Source organism: Gossypium arboreum, chromosome 6 (assembly GCF_025698485.1).
Source record: "Gossypium arboreum isolate Shixiya-1 chromosome 6, ASM2569848v2, whole genome shotgun sequence".
Lineage (NCBI taxonomy): Eukaryota > Viridiplantae > Streptophyta > Magnoliopsida > Malvales > Malvaceae > Gossypium > Gossypium arboreum.
This window is the reverse complement of record NC_069075.1, coordinates 140,500,812-140,503,131: the sequence shown is the minus strand read 5'-3', so window position 1 is coordinate 140,503,131 and position 2,320 is coordinate 140,500,812. Positions and strand designations below refer to the sequence as shown.

The 2,320-nt window shown below is 31.3% G+C and overlaps 1 protein-coding gene across 1 annotated transcript; it reads right to left on the bottom strand.

Annotated features, from left to right (window-relative positions):
• Window positions 1–213: 213 nt before the first annotated feature.
• LOC108485988 (transcription factor MYB36-like) lies at window positions 214–1,370 on the bottom strand. Its single transcript, XM_017789820.2, has 3 exons — window positions 1,127–1,370; window positions 912–1,041; window positions 214–835 (listed from the first exon to the last, which is right to left on the bottom strand). Exons 1-3 carry the CDS (start codon window positions 1,260–1,262, stop codon window positions 478–480), a joined length of 624 nt encoding a protein of 207 aa, XP_017645309.1. The 5' UTR covers window positions 1,263–1,370; the 3' UTR covers window positions 214–477.
• Between the last annotated feature and the right edge of the window lie 950 nt (window positions 1,371–2,320).

The following is a 2,320-nucleotide window of genomic DNA, read 5'->3' as shown; positions in this document are numbered from 1 at the left end:
AAAAGTATAAATTGTTTGATATAATACATATAGAATCTAGCTTAAGTGGATTAGAGAAAGGATGATTGTTTTCTTCAACAAATCCCTTAAGTTCAGATATATAGGCAGGCATTAGCCCTCAGTAGCTATTAGATAATAATATAATATACGAGGTTATCATCTATATATTGAACTATAAGCTAGCAAATTAAACTACTTCAATTACCAATAAACTTTCAACAAGAGCTTTAAATCAATTAATATACCTTCAATTACATGTAATACTGTGACACAAATAGGTATTAAAAAACACACAAATAACAAAAATGAGTACTAAAAAATACAGTGAAGAAAAAGAATTCACCAAGATTCAAATATAACACCAAGCACATATGAACAATACAAAGCAACCATATAATGAGCTAAAACTAGATTATAATTATCATTCAAAATTAATGTTTTCTCTCTAAGATTATAATTCAACACCTCCCTTACAATTTACTGCAAGCTGATATGATCATAGAAAGCATAGTGTTGAAACATTCCAAGGCAAACCAGAGAGCTTGTATCATTGATAATGTCTTCCCCATATAACAATTCCATTCCATTTAATGAAGAAGAACTGGTTTGCCCTTGAAGCATGTGCTGCTCCATATTTGCTCCATCTACAACACTGCACTGAGAGTTCGTAAACTGGATACTTTGTCCTTGGCTCGAGTACGGTACCGGCACCACCGGGAAAGGCGGCTCAGGCCGGGGATATCTGCCAAGAAGCTTCTTCTTAAGTCTTGTGTTCCAATAATTCTTTATATCATTATCAGTCCTCCCAGGTAACTGTGCAGCAATAATAGACCACCTAACAAAAAAAATCATGCAAGTTATAGTGATATATGTAATGAATATGAATAATTATATTTTATATATATACGTACCTACTCCCAATACTGACATAGAGACTACAGATAATTTCATCTTCTTCTTCAGAGAAACCTCCATGTTTGATATTTGGGCGAAGATAGTTCAACCATCTTAAACGACAGCTCTTCCCACATCTCTTGAGACCTATCTTATCATAAAAAATCCTCTCAAACTCACATCATACACCATACATAAACACATACATATACATATATTATTAGTTTATTACCAATTTTCTGAGGCAAAGAGATCCAGTTTCCACCAGTACCATAGTGCTCAATATATGCTTTGAGCTTGGCATCTTCTTCAGGTGACCATGGACCTTTTTTCACGTTAGCTTTGTCACAGCAAGGAGCTCTACCCATGCTTGTTTTTTTCTCTATCTTTCCATTGAAACAAAGAATTATATAAGAGAAAAGAGAGGAGAAGGGGTTAATTAATAATAAAACACATCCATATGATATGTATGTGTATATATTATATACATGTGGTTTTTCAAAAAGGGTGTATAGCATAAACGAAAGACTTGGAGTGGTAATAATAGAGAAAATGGACATGCCATACCATTTATCAATATTTTAGTTTTTCTTAAAAGGGGCTGCTGTTTTTCTTGGAACCATAAGTCCAATTCGAATTAAATCATATAGTGTAGGCCTAGCTATGTAGTGGAACATTACGTACGTTTGAATGTGGACAAATGGAAATGGAATTAATATGTATATATATTTTAGGCTAGAATTAATCTATCTATATGCTTTATTGATGAATAAAATTATTCCATATTGTTTAGTGCTATGTAATACATTATTGTAGAAGCTTAGGGTTCTATAATAATTCTTATTGCATAACTTTTGCTATTGTCAAAGATTACGATTTTCTCTTGGTATCAAGTCAATTTATAAATTGGGGTTTGGTTATTGGGTGTCAATAAATTAAGAACTGTTCATTATTAATTGAATTTTTGTTCAGTTAGTATTATTATGGGTTTGAACACATTTAACCGTATATTATCTTTCAATTTAAGAGTTGAGGGGTCATTGGGTTGAGTGATAAGGAGTTAGATACCTCTTAAGTAAAGTCTGAAATTCAAGTCTTATGGATGAAAAGAAATAACATTAAGAGAGTCTTGCTCCCGTTTAATAGTTCAATCTGACTCAACTCTTAATTTAATCGAAACTCAATGTGACTATAGATTATTTAAACATCTCATGATAATATAATAATTATTATATTTATCAAAAAGTTGTGATAATACATGGCTTGGTAGAAAATTATTCAACATTTCCTATATATATATATTTTTTGTAGTAATAGACTTAATAATGGTTCAAGAGTTCTTTTCCCCCTCAATAGATAAAGAGAAATATGTTGACATATTGCAGAGTTGAAAAGAAGCTAATGATTACTAAAATCTGATCAATAT

Coding starts and splice junctions, on each gene's coding strand:
- LOC108485988 (XM_017789820.2), bottom strand. CDS start 1,262: ATGGGTAGAGCTCCTTGCTGTGACAAAGCTAACGTGAAAAAAGGTCCA. Junction 1,042..1,126: donor CTCTTTGCCTCAGAAAATTG/GTAATAAACTAA, acceptor ATGATAAGATAG/GTCTCAAGAGATGTGGGAAG. Junction 836..911: donor TATGTCAGTATTGGGAGTAG/GTACGTATATAT, acceptor TTTTTTTGTTAG/GTGGTCTATTATTGCTGCAC.